We start from the raw sequence: 16,201 nt of genomic DNA on the forward strand, positions 1-16,201 counted from the left end.
GGACACTTGGGCTGTATCCAGACCTTAGCTATTGTAAATAGCACTGCTATGAACATAAGGGTGCATTTATTCCTTCTGATTGGTGTTTCAGGCTTCTTAGGATATATTCATAGAAGTGGGATCACAGCATCAAATGGAAGTTCCATTTTTAATTTTTTGAGGAAACTCCATATTGTTTTCCATAGTGGCTGCACCAGTCTGCAATCCCACTAGCAGTGTGCTAGGGTACCCTTTTCTCCACACCCTTACCAGCACTTGTTTGAAGATTTGTTGATGGCAGCCATTCTGGTAGGTGTGAGGTGATACCTTATAGTCGTTTTAATTTGCATCTCTCTGAGGATCAGTGATGTCAAGCAGTTTTTCATATCTCTCTTGCAATTTGTATGTCCTGTTGGAAGTATCTATTCAGGTCCTTTACCCATTTTTAAATTGGATTTGTTGAGTTGTATGAATACTTTATATATTTTGGATATTGACCCATTATTCAACGTATCATTGGCAAATATGTTCTCCCATACAGTGGGTTCCCTTTTCTTTTGATGCTAGTTTCTTTTGCTGTGCAGAAGCTTTTTAGTTTGATGTAGTCCCATTTATTCATTTCTCCCTTTGTTTCAGGAGAATATCAGTGAAAATTCTCCTACATGTGATATCTAAGATTTTGCTGCCTACATTTTCTTCTAGAATTTATATGGTTTCAAGAGTTACATCTAAGTCCTTTATAATTTTTTAGTTTATTCTGGTGTATGGTGTAAGTTGGTGGTCTAGTTTCATTTTTTGCATGAAATGTCCAATTTTCCCAACACCATTTATTGAAGAGACTCTCTTTACTCCATTGTATGCTCTTGACACCTTTGTTAAATATTAATTGAGCCTAATGTCTTGGGTCGATTTCTAGGTTGTCTGTTTTGTTCCATTAATCTATATGTCTATTCTTGTGCAAGTACCAGGCTGTTTAGATTATGATGGCTTTGTAGTATAACCTGATATCTGGTATTGTGATCCTTCCTACTTTGTTCTTATTTTTCAATTTGCAGTAGCTATTTGGAGTCTTCTTTGGTTCCATATAAACTTTTGAAGTATTAGTTCTAGATCTGTGAATAATGCCACTGGTATTTTAATAGGAATTGCATTGAATCTATACACTGTTTTTGGTAGTGTGGACATTTTAATTATGTTGATTCTTCCAATCCATAAACATGGTCTATGCTTCCACTTACAGTTCCTGGTTTCATTAATATTTTGTATTGCTTTTTGAGTGTCTATGTAATTTATTTTACTCTGATCTTTATTATTTATTTCCTTCTACTTACACTGGGTTTTTCTTTTTGTTCTCCTTCTAATTCTTTAAATTGTAGGATTAATTAGTTCATTATAAATATTTCTTCTTTCTTGAGGTAAGCCTGTAATGCTATGAACTTGCAGTTCAGGACTGTTTTCTCTGTTTCCCAAAGGTTGTGTGTTTATTTTCATTGGTTTCCAGGAATTTTAAAATTTCTTGATTGATCTCATTGTTAACCCATTCATTGTTTAATAACACACCATTTATAACATGCTCCATGTGCTTAAATATTTTTTAGTGTTTTTATTATAATTGATTTCCAGTTTCATGCCATTGTGATCCAAGAAGATGCTTCATATGACTTCTTGTGTCCTAATTTGTGGTCTATCTTTGAGAATGTCCCAAATGCACTTGAGAAGAATGTATGTTCTGCATTTTGGGGTGAAATGCTCTGTAAACATTAATTAAACCCATCTGATCTAGTGTATTGTTTAGGGTCTCTACTTCCTTGTTAATTTTTTGTCTGGAAGATCTGTCCATGATTCAGTGGGGTATATACAATCCTCTACTATGATTGCATTGGTGTTGATCTCCCTTAAAGTCCTCCAGAAGTTTCTAAATCTATTTTGGTTCTCATATATTAGGTGCATATATGATTACAAGGATTATATTCTCTTTTTGGATCAATCCTTTTAATATTGTGTAGTGGCTTTCTTTGTCTCTTATCATGGCCTTCATTTTGAGGTCTAAATATGAGTATTGCTACACCAGCTTGTTTTTCATTTCCATTTGCATTGAAAGTTTTTTCTATTGTTTCACTTTCATTTTGTGTGAGTCTTTTGTTCTGAAGTGGGTCTCTTGTAGACAATATATATATGGGTTACATTTTCTTATCCATTCAGCTATCTTGTCTCTTTTGCTTGTAGCATTTAATCCATTTATATTTAAAGTTATTATTAATAGGTACTTATTAATTGACATTTTTATTCATTATGGATATGTTTCTCTACATATACTTTATGATGATGATGATGATGATGATGATGATGATGATAGCAGTTCCTTTAACATTTCTTGTAATGCTGGTTCAGTGATAATAAATTCCTTTAGCCATTTTATGTCTCTGAAGTTCTCTTCTATTCTGAATGATAGACTTGCTGGATAGAATAGTCTTGGTTTCACATCCTTGTTTTTTCATTACCTTAAATATCATGCCATTCCCTTCTGGCCTATAGTTTTTCTGTTGAGAAATCAGCTGAGAGCCTTATGGGAGCTCCTTTGAAGGTAACCCATTCCTTTTTCACTTGCTGCCTTTAAGATTCTCTCTTAGTCTTTAATTTTTGGTGTTTTAATTATGATGTGTCTTGGCATGGGACTCTTTGGGTTTGTTTTGCATGGGACTCTCTGTGCTTCCTGAACTTGTGTGCCTTTTTCCTTCACCAAGTTAGGGAAGTTTTCTGCCACTATTTCTTCAAACAGGTTCTCTAACCCTTGCTCACTTTATTCTTCTTTTGGTTCTCTTATGATGCGTATGTTGTTACATTTCAATTAGCCCACAGTTCTCTTAAACTGTCCTCCTGTTTTTTGTTTTATATACATTTTTCTTTTTTTATCCTCACCCGAGGACATTTTTCCACTTTTTGTTCAGGTAGAGTGGGGGGGAGAGAGAGGAACAGAGAGAGAGAGAGAAACATCAATGTGAAAGGGACACATCGAGTGGCTGCCACCCGCATGACCGACCAGGGCCGGGGACAAACTGCAACCGAGGTACGTGCCCTTAGCGGGAACCGAACCCGGGTCTCTCAGGACTGCAGGGCGACGCTCTAACCGCTGAGCCAAACTGGCCAGGGCTACATTTTTCTTTTTATTAATTTTTAGAGAGAGAGAAAAGGAGGAGAGAGAGAGAGAGAGAACCATCAATGTGAGAGAACATCGAATGGCTGCCTCCTGCATGTCCCCCATTGGAGATTGGGCCCACAACCTGGGCATGTGCCCTGACCAGAAATTGAACCGGCGACCTCTTGGTGCATGGGTCAATGCTCGACCACTGAGCTACACTGGCCAGGAGTCCTCCTGTTTTGTTTTGTTTTGTTTAAATTTTTATTTATCAATTTGTTTTTGTTACAGATGTTTCTCATTTTTCCCCCATTGACACCCTCCTCCCCTCCCCCCCCACCCTATCCTCAGTTTTGTTGTCTATGTTCATTGGTCATGCATACATGCATTCAAGTTCTGTGATTTATCTCTTTCCCCCCAACGCCCCCTCCTCTGAGTCTTGTCAGTCTGTACCCCACCTCTATGTCTCTGGGTTAATTTTGTTCAGCAGTTTGTTTGTTCATTATATTCCACAAATAAGTGAGATCATGTAATATTTGTTTTTCTCTGCTTGGCTTGTTTCGCTTAGCATAATACTCTCTAGGTCCTTCCATGACATCTCAAAGGATAAGAGATCTTTCTTTCTTACAGCTGCATAGTATTCCATTGTGTACATGTACCACAGCTTTTATATACACTCATCTACTGATGGACACTTGGGTTGTTCCAGATGTTATCGATTGTAAATAGTGCTGCTATGAACATAAGGGTACATATATTCTTTCTGATTGGTGTTTCAGGCTTCTTAGGGTGTATTTCTAGAAGTGGGATCACTGGGTCAAATGGAAGTTCAATTTTTAACTTTTTGAGGTAACACCATAGTGTTTTCCACAGTGGCTGCACCAGTCTGCATTCCCACCAGCAGTATACTACAGTCCCCTTTTCTCTACACCCTTGCCAATACTTGTTGGTTGATGATTTGTTGATGGCGGCCATTCTGACAGGTGTGAGGTGATACCTCATTGTTGTTTTAATTTGCATCTCTCTGATGATTAGTGATGTTGAACATTTCTTCATATGTCTCTTGGCCATTTGTATGTCCTGTTTGCAGAGGTGTCTATTTAGGTCCTCTGCCCATTTTTTAATTGGGTTCTTTGTGTTCCTTTTGTTGAGTTGTATGAGCACTCTATGTATTTTGGAAATTAACCCCTTATCTGGTGCATCACTGGCAATATGGTCTCCCATATAGCGGGATCCCTTTCTGTTTTGATGGTTGTTTCTCTTGCTGTGCAGAAGCTTTTTAGTTTCATGTAGTCCCATGTGTTCATTTTTTCCTTTGTTTCTCTTGCCTTAGGTGTTGTATCAGTAAAAATTCTGCTCCATATGATGTCTGAGATTTTGTTGCCTGCATTTTCTTCTAGAATTTTTATGGATTCACAAGTTACATTTAAGTCTTTTATCCATTTTGAGTTTTAACGTATGATGTAGTTCTCCTGGTTTCTAAATTTTATTTTCCTTTTGGTTCTCTGATTGAGTGATTATTTTCTACCTTTTAATTATTTTCTGTCTTCTGATTTGCTTATTCAATCCTCAACTTTCTCTAATCTGCTGTTTATTCCTGCCAGTGTGTTCTTCATTTCTGCTATGTCATTCTTGATTTCTGGTTTGTTGTTTATTATGCTTTTTTATCTTTCCACATGCTTTATAATCATTATTCTGAACTCTATATCTGATAGCTTGTTTATCTCCATTTCATTTACCCCTTCTTCTGGAGAATTCTCTTGTTCATTCATTTGAGGTTTGTTTCTTTTTTTCACCATTTTGGCTGCCTTTTGGGGTTTGTTTCTATGTATTAGGTAGATCTGCTACAACTCCCTGTCTGGGTAGGTGACCTGTAGAACCCAGTGGCACTGTCTCCCTGATCGTCAGACCTGACTGCTCAAATAATGTCTTTTCTGTGCCTTGTGTAGGCCCTCCTGTTGTGATGGAGTCTTGATTGCTATCGGCCCATTCATGCATGGGCTCAACCCTCTGGCTAACTGACATTGATGCCCACCCCAACACAGCAAGAAGGCTTCTGTGTAGTTGCCTATGACATGAAATATAATTTACCTCATCAGGGTTTAGTGCCTGCCAAAATCTCCCTATGGATATCAACAAACCAGAGTTTGTGGCTCCCTCTGCTGAGGCTAGATGTTTATGGACCATACCAAAGTGAATACCAAGGTCTTATTTTACTCTATCAGGGCAGAGTTGAGTTGTAGGTCAGGCAAAGATTCAAAGCACCCAGAGATCTGTCTCTGCCTACAGGCTGGCTGTTAATCTCAGTCACTTAATGAGGCATAAATTGTAGTCTTCTGCTACAGGTAAACTCCACCCAGCAGGCAGGGTGACAAAAATTCCAATGGGTAGCGCAACTGCTTCCCCCCGGGCTAAAGTTGCTTTGATGGGAATATTCTGTCTACAAAAGGGCTTCTGCAGCTTGGAGGAATGACTCAGCATAGGGCTCCTGGTGTTGGCCTTCCCAGCTTGCTCCCTGGAGCCCCAAATCCCAGACTCTCCTCATGCAGCTCTAGTCCACTCAGCCCTCCCTCTGCAGGAGCCCAAGGTGAGTGGATATAGATGAATTTAGTGCACTTGCCCTTCAAGAGGGTGACTGTGTTTCCAGCCATCTTTCCCCGCTGGACATAACTTCTGGTGCTTTTCACAGCCAGGTGTTTTGTGGGCACATTTCTTAGTTCTTCCACTTTAGGCTGTGGTGCTTCGCTTGGGGTTTAGACCCCAGACTTCTCAGGGGGATGTCCCTCAGCTGAGACATCCCCCTGAAACTTCAGATGCTGTTTATGAGTCAGCCAGCCCCCTTGTGCCTCTGTAATTCCTACCAGACTTGATATGGGCTCCCCTTTACATCCTTGGTTATATGGGTTCTCTCCAACTGCTCTTCAGTTGGTTATTCTGGCTGAATTTCTATATTTTAGTTGTAACTTCAGTTTGGTCTTGGGAGAAGGTCAGTGTAGCTTCTTTTCAATCCACTGCCATTTTTTCTCTCTTTATTCTTGAGATTCATTGGTGAAGCCATTCCATATACTGCATTAATTTATGAATGTACAAAGTCTTTTGCTTACATAATATTCAAATGGACTTTAAAAATGAAGATCTGAGCCCTAGCAGGTTTGGCTCAGTGGATGGAGTGTTGGCCCACAGACCAAAGGGTTGCAGGTTCAATTCCAGTCAAGGGCACATACCTCAGTTGTGGTTTGGTCCCTGTCCCTAGTTGAAGTCATGTGGGAGGCAACTAATCTATTTGTCTCTCTCACATCAATGTTTCTCTCTCTCTCTTTCTTCCTTCCTCTCTCTCTCTCCCACTCTGAGAATAAATGGAGAAATAGTCTCAAATGAGAATTTAATAAAAAGAAGAAGATCTGAAAAATCTGGAAAAAAAACAGTTTGGCCTGACAATATTTTTCAAATAACAAGCAATTCAGTATACAAATACATTAATTTTTGAAAGTTGCTTTTAGCATACTGAATATGTAATAAACTGGCTTTACCATTCAAATAAGCATAAATGTAAGTGCCTCAAAAGAGGAATGGTGTTTTTGTGATCATTAAGCATTTTATGTCTCTTAAAACATATACAAATAACGTTATAATCACTTTAGTTGTTCTTCATTAACTCATGATGAGTACTTCTGCCACTAGCTAGAGTATATTATTAAAATTATGTTTTTTAAGAAATACAGAAAGTCTTCAGCTAAACTAGTTTTCTGCACTGTCCTGCTTCTCCCCATACCACTACCCTGACATTCATATACATTCACACACATACAGAATACATAGCCTTAAACCATTATACGTGAAACCAAAATTACATGAAGCCTATATAATTTTGTTACTCAATGTCACCCAAAAAATTCAATAAAAATAAAAAAATATTTAAAATATGGTGCCATGTAGGCACTTTATTTATTCAGTTAATTAGCAGACACCTAACAAGAATGAAGCATAGAATATGTAAGTTTCGATGAGGCATAAGAAAATGAGGAAGTTAGAAGAATACATGTAGGTCTAGAACTTAGTTTATCAAAATGGGGCTGGGTTGGCTGGGTCTACTTTTTGGAATTTAAAATAAACTTTTGCCTTCTAGCTATGACAGATAGTACAACAAAATAGCTAGGAGTTACAATGAGTTATAAAGTCCAATAGACTTGAATGTTAATCCCAGCTTTCCCAAGTAACATTGGATTGGCTTCTTAAATTCTCTACACTTTGGTTCATTCAAGTATAAAATGAGGATAATACCAACTTGCATGGTGGTTATAAGAATTCTATAACTTCGCCCTGGCCGGTTTGGCTCAGCGGTTAGAGCATCAGCCTGCGGTCCGGAGAGACCCGGGTTCGGTTCCCGCTAAGGGCACGTACTTTGTACTTCGGTTGCAGTTTGTCCCCAGCCCTGGTTGGTCATGCGGGTGGCAGCCACTCGATGTGTCCCTTCACATCAATGTTTCTCTCTCTGTCTCTCTCTCTCTTCCTCTCTCTCCCTCCCACTCTATCTGTACAAAAAATGGAAAAATATCCTCGGATGAGGATAAAAAAAAAGAATTCTATAACTCCAAAGTTATACCATATCATGTTATACTATTTCATTTCATGATAGCACTTACTACTACTTCATACATTCCTCTTAATTTTTTTTATTGCCTATTTCCACCAGTCCCACAGTGGAATATCAGCTCCCTAAGGGCACAGATCTTGTTTGCCTGTTAATCATTGTATTCCCAGTATAGGTTATAGTTCCAGGCACTCAGTAGATGCTCAGCAGATGGGTGATGAATGAAAAGAAAGAACAGATGAAGGTAAGCAGAGAGCAATGGCATAAGAAAAAAAGGTGAGAGAAAAAAATAAAAAATGAGAAAACTAAAATAAAAATTTAATAAATGGTCAAAATGTGGTGGTGAAATTTACAATTAACTATATTAACATCATTTATCTCATTATTAACTTTTCTGTATGATCAGTTTTTTGGCTACATATTTAAATGCCTGGATGATTTAACCCAATTTTGAATATTTAGTTGTTCCCAGTTTGTTTGCACTATAACTAGTGCTATCATAAACACATATATTTGTAAGACTTGTGCATATATATGATTTCTTTAGTACAGATTTTTACAATAAAACTACTGTGCATTTTAAGATTCTTACACATAAGTTCAAACTTTCTCCAAAAGTTTCTACCAATTTTCATAACCATCAACAATGAATGGGAACACCTAAATTCCTAGCATCTTCACAAACACAGAAAGTTATTGTTAGAAAAGTATATCTCATTGTTTTAATTTGTATTTTGTAATTATTCATGGACCTAGAGAATACATTTTATGCTTCTTTTCTTTTGTAAACAAATTTTTTATAAATATTCATTGCCTATTTTTCTGTTGGGTATTTTTCTATTTCTTGTTGATCCCTAAACGAGCCTGTTTGTTTTTAGATTAAGAAGGTTAATCCTTTATTATATCATATCATATATCATATCATATCAAAACACTTTTTCTAATTTGCCTTTTAATTTTAGTTTAATTGTTTAACTGTAATGTTTAGTTCTAAAGCTCACCCTTAATAATTTGGAAGGCCTTGTGACCAGAAAGAGTAAACATTCCTGATTGCTAATAAAAGTAGCTTTAAGAAAAAGTAGCCTAAAAATGAGCAAAATAATTTCCACAGTAACAAGAGAAGGAAAAGATCTGAAACTCTAAATTTGAGCTTGGGACTGAGTGAGCTCTAGTCAGAGCTCATAAAATATTTTCTCATGGACAAAAATACATTGGGGGGATATAAGTTGCATGCTAAGATGGAGGCCATAATTTTTAACATCAAATTTTTTCTGGCACTTTTATTAACATATATCATACATATTTGTCAGTAGAAAAGCAAAAATTAATAAGAATTGAAAGCATTACATTTTATTTTAAATACTCTTACCTTTATATTAGGTAAAAGCACCTGTCAAAATACATTTCAGACTGTGTCTAGTTCCAAATACTTGAGAATTGGCTAATAAATTATGAAATGGGATAGTTGCTAGTAAATCTGTTATATCTTGGCTAGATATGGCAGTTCATCATCTGTAGAAACCCTGGATTTGATGTAATTCTTCAAGAAGAGGGTTATCCCTAGACAAAACTGTTTCAAAGCCCTTTCACATCCACCATCAGTAATTTTTCTCCCCTCACTATTTCCCTTGAGCCTGAAACTCCTAGAAAAGGAGTGGCAAATATGTGGTAGGTATATCATTAGTTTCCCTGCTAACACATATGGCTGCTAAAGTTAGCCAATAACAATTACCTTACAGGATCAATCCACTCCTTGCCTCCGAATCTTTTATAACATAGTGTTCCAATAAACTAACAGGAGGTGGCAACCACATTTTAGCTCAAGTTCTACTTATTAGAATGACAACCAATCCGATCCTACTAAAACAGTGACTGTATTTTAAATAGGAAGCCCTTAACAGCTGTAAAGCTTTCAATGCCCAAGTATGTGATACCCTAACTTTAGGAATAAGGGTATTGGTGCTTGGAATAGGAAGGTTTAGCTCACACTTTCTTAACCCTACTCTGCCCTGCATGTAATTGTAATGCTGGGGCTGGTCCTATTTAGACTTCTCCCATCCTAAGGAAGATCATTTGAAAGTTAATTCAGAAAATATGATTATACTTCTATTAACTTTCAAGCTTAGCATTTCAGTATATTTTTTCATATATATGTTTAAATATATTTTTTGGAAAGAAAAAAATGATACAAGTAATACCAGTCATCATGATTATAATCAAATATTTCATTATAGTTGATACAACTTTTGCTTAGCTCTTGTCTTCTTACCCCCTATAAGGACAAAATTATAGAATTAAAAGTTGTGATACTTTCTCTTTTGGTAACTCTTGGAATGGTCCAGATATCCCTTCAATCAATGAGTCTTTACATACACATAAGACTCACATTAGCTACTATAATATAATTCTTATTTGTAGATTAAATACTCCCAAAAACTGCTTATTACATTAATTAGGCTTGATTTTAGAGTATATATTATTGTTATTATTGCTGTTGTTGTTATTGTTATTGTTTTCCAAACTCTGGGACCTGCTAAAAGATTTCTCTGGATCCATGATACCATGTCCACAATCCATTAGCAAACGGAATGACTGTTTTAGCACTGCTAGCTAATCTTTCTATACTATTAATACATCAAACTAGGAATCTGAAACTCTCAGAGTCAAAAAACAGAATCTTCGCGCTTGAAAGTTCTTAAGAAGTTACCTCATCAAATCTATCATTTTAAAGAGAAAGGATAGTAAGTAGCAGAAAATTTAGTCTCTTAACTTCCAGGTCACTAACAGACACTGAATAAAAATATTTTGAATATAATAATAGAATATGAGGGAACTGAAATTCTCATGAATTATTGGTGAAAATACCAAGTGATCCAGCCTTTGTGGAAAACAATTTGGAGTTCCTCAAAAAGTTAAACACAGAATTCCATATGATCCAGCAATTTCACATCTAGATCATAGTGAAAAACTGAAATCAGGGATTCAAACAGATACCTGTATTCAGGTGTTCATGGTAGTGTTATTTACAACATCAAAAAGGTATAAATAACCCAAATATCCATGAATAGATGAATTGATAAAATGTGCTAAATGCATACAATGAGATATTATTCAGCAATGAAAAGAAATCAAGTTCTGGTTTATACTAAAACATGGACAAACTGTTTAAACATTATACTAAGTGAAATAAGTTAAAAACAGAAGGACAAATAGTGTATAATTTCACTTACATGAGGTACTCTGAAAAGACGAATTTGTAAAGACAGAAAGTAGAAGAGAGATTACCCGGGGCTAGAGGAATGGGGAGTTATTTAAAAGGTACAGAGTTAGCTTTGGGATGATAAAGGAGTTCTGAAAATGAACAGTGGTAATAGTTGTACAATGGTATGAAAGTACTTAATGCTCCTTCCAGTGAATCTTTTCTCATTTAAATTTAAATTTTCATTTGAAAATAAATTGTACTAACACTTGATATTATTAAGCTGTAAGAAACCATACTTGCTCATCAGAATAGCTAACATAAAAACAGTTACTTGTCATAATATTTGGTGAAAATATAAAATAATTTTGAAATATTTAATGTTCAGGATCTTTAAAATACTATTTTAAAATCACTTCTGTTTTAGAAGAACTCACTAGGTTCAAAATCATTCACAGTTTATTGACAAATTGAATCTTTAACCAAGGGCCCAAGAACAAATATACATAATTCATTCCCTAAATGTTCGTGCAGAGTAAAATTTAATTTGCCCTGTGGCGTCATACAACAAGCCCCACTCAAAAATATAATGGAATCTAGTTTGTGTTGTTTAAAATTATAAAATGTTAAAATAACTTTTAATCAATGATTGCTGCTACTTAACAACTACAAAGTTGATATTTTAGGCATGGTTAAACCTCATTTAAATAAAGGTACTCATAATTAGACTTCATTGGAAGAATGGTACAACTGAAAGACATAAATTTCTGCATCATCTTATGACTCTTGATATGATCACCTAATATTTCATTTTAGAGCAGAGAATTGTTTATTACTATTACAGCATATTTGCATGCTGTCTAGATGTATAGGATCAGCGGCTGGGTTTGATGTTGTCATTGCTTTTCTTGTTTTTGATTTGTCAATATGATTATTTTTGTCACTTCACAGAAAAAAATCTAATATAAATTTTAAAAGGCCTGTTTCCAAATGATCAATTTCTAATGGGCCGTAAATGAAATATAATCCAACACTAAAATTATTTAAGATGTCATATCCCCTGAATTCTGGTGAAACTGGATTAAAGAATATGGCTCGCATGCTAGCTCAGGCTCCTTCTCCATGGATTCCTGGGCCCTCCCTCAGGATGTCTCCCTGTAGATGAGAGAGTGAATTCTCTTCAGGTGTGTGTCTGAGTAGATGCCTCAGCCTTCATTAGTACATGTCAATTCTATCCTTAGCATGGTTCACTATATATTATATATATATATATAATATTATATTATATATTATATTATTATATTATATTAATTATGTTATGTTAATTGCATTATGTTAATTGCATTATGTTAATTATATTATATTATATTATATTTATTATAGCACACAGCTTCACATTCGATAGAAATATGAAAAAGCTGCCATACAATCTTGACAGGGGTTATAATCTCAGTGTCACTCAGTAAATAACTTTTAAAAAAAATGTAATTCTCACCTGAGGTTTTTATTGATTTGAGAGAGGGAGGGAGGAAAGGAGAGAGAGAGAGACAACGATGTGAGAGAGAAATATTTATCAGTTGCCTCCTGCATGTGCCATGACCAGGATTCAACCCGCAACCTTGGTATATGCCATGACTAGGAATCACACCCACAACCTTTTGGTATATGGGATGGCGCTCTAACCAACTGAGCCACACTGGCCAGGGAAATGAATACTTTTTAATAACTCAGTAAAGAGCAACTGTATTTAAGGAAGTTTATGTGAAAAATTTGCAGTCATCATATTTTTCTGAATCCAGGATGGCAAACAGATTTCATGCATAGAACTTGGTTACAGTCCTACTGGATGAGAGGGGTTTGGACGTTGATTCTGGATGAGATGAGAAAGAGGACCATATGTTTCTATTCTGGTCTTATGGTGGTGGCATGTGTATTGCATACTGGCCAACACTAATCTAGACATTCTAAAAGTATCCCTGCATCAGCACTGATCAGCAAAGTACTGTGTATTGGGACCACTCTTGTGATACCCCAACAAAATGATTTGCCTGCGCTATATTTAAGCATTAAGACTTTAATACCCATTCAGGAAAATTAACAGAAAGAAAGCTATGAAAATTATTATTCTATTTCCTATAAGGCTGTTTATTATTTGCTACATTAAGCAATATTTTATGTATAAGAATCCACAGAAGAAATTTCTTTCAAAACTTAGTGCTCAGAATATTTAAGTCAGTTTTTTTTTTTTTTTTTAAGATTTTTTATTGATTTGTTTTTAGAGAGAGGAAGGGAAAGGAAGAGAGAGAGTGAAACATTGATGTGAGAGTGAAACATAGCTCAGCTGCCTTCTACATGCCCCCTACTGGGGATTGCACCTGCAACTCAGGCATGTGCCCTGACCAGAAATTTGAACCGAGACCTTTCAGTGCATGGGACAACACCCAGCCAACTGAGCCACACCAGCCAGGGCCTGACTGGTCAGTTTTTATCACATGGACAATGATTTCCTTTTTCTCTTCTTGGCACTGCTTCTAGAAAACTCAAAAAATATCTCTTCTTTCTAGCACTGGGCTAAAACTGTACACCTGCCCTCACAGAGTGAATTTTACATCTTAAACCCACCTTTGATTTCAACTAAGTTTTCTCATCCTTATTTTCATTTAGCCACAGTTTAGTTACTTACACTTTTAATCTTCTAGAAGTGTTTATTCTGTGTGCTAAAATAAGACTAAATATAAATATCCCAACCTAATTGTGTGATGTGGCAACTTATAATCTCTAAGAGGCTGGGTTTTCTTTTCTATAAAACAAGAGGTTTTCCACTCTAGTTCTGAAATTTTGTCATATTTTTAGATAAAAAACAGAAATTAGTGACAAATTTATTTATGTGTACACTGCCTTTATTAACTTGTTTTCCAAAAATAGCCCCTTTTATATTTTGTCACAGTGAAAACTCAGATTCTTCAAAAGGTAACCATCTTAAACGAGATAATATCTAATTTTGTTTTTTAATCCTCATCAGAGGACATGCTTAGAGAGAGGAAGGGGAAAGAGAGGGAGAGAGGGGGAGAGAGACAGAGAGAGAGAGAGAGAAAGAGAGACATTTATGTGAGAAAAACATCTATCGGTTTCCTTCCATATGTGCCCTGACCAGGGATCGAACCTGCAACCCAGGTTTGTGCCCTGACCAGGAATCGAACCAGCCATCTTTTGGTGTACAGAATGATGCTCAACCTAATCAGCCACTCTGGCCCAGCTAGATAATGTCTAATTAATGTATACCAACTAGTTTGTATCTATAGGAATTTCATAGTATGTAAAGAAAGATATTTATTCTCATGATAATGCCAAGAAGTAGAATTTCACACGAAGGTCCAGAGAAATTCACAAAGTTAATTAATAACTTTGGAAATGTTAAGTAACATTAAAATAGATTAAGACATCGGTCTAGTGAGAACAATCTTAGTTTTCTTATCCAATGTAATATTCTATCCATCATATATCACCAACTCCATCATATATCACTAACTCCATTTAGCACCACACTCATTTAGTAAAATCATTAAAATGCAAAACGAACTATGTGCTATACACTGTGTAAATGAGTTATATTACATAGAGAGATTTCAAAGCAGTTTATTAAATAAACCTTTCAATTCTATCTTCTCTGCCAGTGACAGGCTTATAGAAAACAATTAATTTGACTAGATAACAGTGGTTAGGCATTTCCCAACTCTATTTGGCTGCTACTGTATTATAAGTACAATTTAGAAATATTTTGTGGCTAAAGAAACATAAATGTTGATTAAATGAAGAGCAAGTTGTCTGTTTGCCATTTCTTGCTGACTTAAAGCCTAATGTTAACTTGTATGTTTATGTTAAACATTATTTAAAATAACTATTAAAATCTATAATAATAACATAATGGATACATTCTCACTGAATCTCAACAGAGATTGCTGTTTATTTTTATGTTAACTTGAACCTTTGTAATAGACACCATTCACAGAAAACTGTTTTCTCTTTTTTTAAATTTCTATTTAGAATAATTTATACTTTCAATGAGCTCTAAACCAATCTATAGGACTTTGCTAACACAAGGGGTCATTTGAATTCAGAAAAGGTGGAAGCATTAGATTTTGTCTTTCTTTCCAATGGTACAAATAAGTTTCTAAAAGAAAAGAATCACAAATTCTGACACAACACTGGCTACATGTAATTAATTGGGCGACCAACTGTAGACAGCTCTCCAGAGAGCTTTGCCCTGAATATGTGAGCATTTGTCCACCCCTGACTGAGAAGCATACAGATGCTTATACTATTCTTTGACTTCTCAGAATGGAACCAAGGGACAGTCTCTCTCAAAGTCCACAGAAGTTCTTCACAATATCACTATTATTCCTGGAATATTAATGCAAGACCAAATATAAGGTCATAAATAAATTTTTTCTTCAAAGTATAATGTGCTCAAAATATCTGAATCTATTTACCATCTTCAAATATGATTGAAGGAAATAAAAATGAAATATAATAAACATCACAAACCTTTCTAGATACAAAAAAATTAACACTATATTGGGTACTGGCAGAATAAGTTTGTCAGGAGGCCAAAAGAGATGATGTAAAAGAGAGCCCTTTAAGACAATGAAAAAATTGAGCTCCAGGTTAAATGGGGGGGGGGGGGGGAGGAGGAATTCTATACAAGAAAATGTTACAATAAAGTTTTGTGTTATTAATCCCTATTTCTCCTAGGGAGCTAAAAATATAAATTCCATTCTCTAGTCCTATCCTATTGTATAAAGATTTCTGCTTAATAAAGAAGCCACTGGGATTTGCAAATGCTTCATTTGCTTAAAAAAAAGAAGTGGTCGCTTCATAATAAAAAGGAAGATCATAACCAGGGTACCTGGGTTTACCTTTGCTTTGCGAAAGTGGTAGACCACCAGCATGCTAATGAAGTCCAGCAGCATACACAGGGCTTGGAAGGAGATGATGGCAAGTCGCAAATACTCATCCTCCTGGACAAAGCAGGGGCTGTCATCTGCACAGTAGGGGCAGCCCTCCCTGCAGGGTAGGCAGACATGGGCTTCTTCTGACACATCTTTTGCACTTTCTGCAAAATGGTGATCCGGACGCCATCCTGAAAGTTCCAAAAAAACCACAGAGTCAAAACACATCTTTACCTCTTCATTCCTTTTCCCTTTTATTAGAGATCTTTGTCAACCTGTTTGCTAAAGAAGGGAGTTATTTTGCCTTTAGACTCAAACAAAGTTCTTTTTAGTCCTTTGATTTAAAA

The 16,201-nt window shown here is 35.8% G+C and overlaps 1 protein-coding gene across 1 annotated transcript in view; it reads right to left on the bottom strand.

The window, feature by feature from the left end:
- GPR158 (G protein-coupled receptor 158) overlaps window positions 1-16,201 on the bottom strand; it is a 434,634-nt gene that overhangs the window by 142,421 nt on the left and 276,012 nt on the right. Inside the window, exon 4 of the mRNA XM_036281655.1 lies at window positions 15,822-16,045. Within this exon, the coding sequence (XP_036137548.1) occupies window positions 15,822-16,045 (224 nt within the window). The remainder of the gene's footprint in view (window positions 1-15,821; window positions 16,046-16,201) is intronic.

The sequence above is a fragment of the Molossus molossus genome, unplaced genomic scaffold (genome assembly GCF_014108415.1).
Source record: "Molossus molossus isolate mMolMol1 unplaced genomic scaffold, mMolMol1.p scaffold_m16_p_1, whole genome shotgun sequence".
NCBI classification, from domain to species: Eukaryota; Metazoa; Chordata; class Mammalia; order Chiroptera; family Molossidae; genus Molossus; species Molossus molossus.